Raw genomic sequence first — 1,141 nt, forward strand, 5'->3', positions numbered from 1 at the left:
ATCTAGTAAAAAATCGTTCCATGAATCAATTGGACCTGGTAGACACCAATGTACACAATCATTATATAATACAACTTTATCTTCCGGTTTATGTCCAAATCTGCTCGGATGTCCATCTGGTCTTAACAGCATCACTTGTGTTACATCTAGTAATCTCAAATTTAATCCTTCGTTTATGTTTTTGTCTCTTTTCGCAATGCGAAATTCATCGAGTTGAATGTTGTGTGTCTCTAGATTCATACCTTCTAACTCTGTCTCATTGCTCCTAAACTCAAAGAAACCCAAATATACGTTTCTGTTAGGAGGTGACGAATGAAAAACTCACAGTAAACCACTAAATTCCTAATTCTCAATGTAGAAGAAATAATTTTTAAAAATGTTGGATGAACAATGTACCTATAGGGTCGCGTTTTCAAGCAATTTCCACCTTTATCCCATTCTCCATCTTCGAAATGTGAAGGTGCAAATGTCCTTAGAAACACTTCTCCTTTAAAATTCTCTAATCCAAGAATGGTCTTAAATGTTGTTCTCAATGCTCTTCTATACGCAAAATGTGCCCCGACATTTCTAACGCCGGGAATGTAACAATACAAGCATCCTATCCGTTTTTGTTTGTCGAAAAGGAAGAGTGGTCGGAAAAACCACTGTCCAGAGGAGATGATGATGTAATCGAACTCAACGATTTGGGAAGCCCAAGAAGGGTCAGGTTCGTCGAGGTAGAGATTGTAAAATGAATTAGGACCTGCCGGGCCAGTTTCGGTTTCTTCGGAGCGAACCAAATGGGTTGTCCAAAATGTGGCAATCGTGAAGTTGTAGGTTTTGTATCTCCATCTTTGGAAATTAAAGTCTTGTTGTCGTGAGTCATCCTCGGGATCTTCCACCTGAAGTTAATATTTTAATTAAGGTGACTTTAATTTGAAAGTATGTAAATAAACTAACATAATTTGCATCGAGTTATTAAATTTGGTAATTGTACGTTTACTCATGTTCAAAATATTGCACCGGTGTTGATGACCATGCGAAACTTTAAAAATCTTAGATCACAAATTAATAAAAAACAACACGCTAATATTTTTAATAACAAAGCTGCCGAATTTGCGTTTTTAAGCTAACGTGCGGTTAGAAGTTAGACTCTATATAT

General features: G+C 36.5%; 1 protein-coding gene across 1 annotated transcript; it reads right to left on the minus strand.

The window, feature by feature from the left end:
- LOC104774185 (protein trichome birefringence-like 20) lies at positions 1 to 881 on the minus strand (the record flags this gene model as incomplete). The annotated part of the gene is made up of 2 exons (XM_019242841.1): positions 1 to 265; positions 397 to 881. Coding segments are annotated over 2 exons (750 nt in total), but the record flags the coding sequence as incomplete, so codon positions are not given.
- Between the last annotated feature and the right edge of the window lie 260 nt (positions 882 to 1,141).

This window comes from Camelina sativa, unplaced genomic scaffold, assembly GCF_000633955.1.
Source record: "Camelina sativa cultivar DH55 unplaced genomic scaffold, Cs unpScaffold01818, whole genome shotgun sequence".
Lineage (NCBI taxonomy): Eukaryota > Viridiplantae > Streptophyta > Magnoliopsida > Brassicales > Brassicaceae > Camelina > Camelina sativa.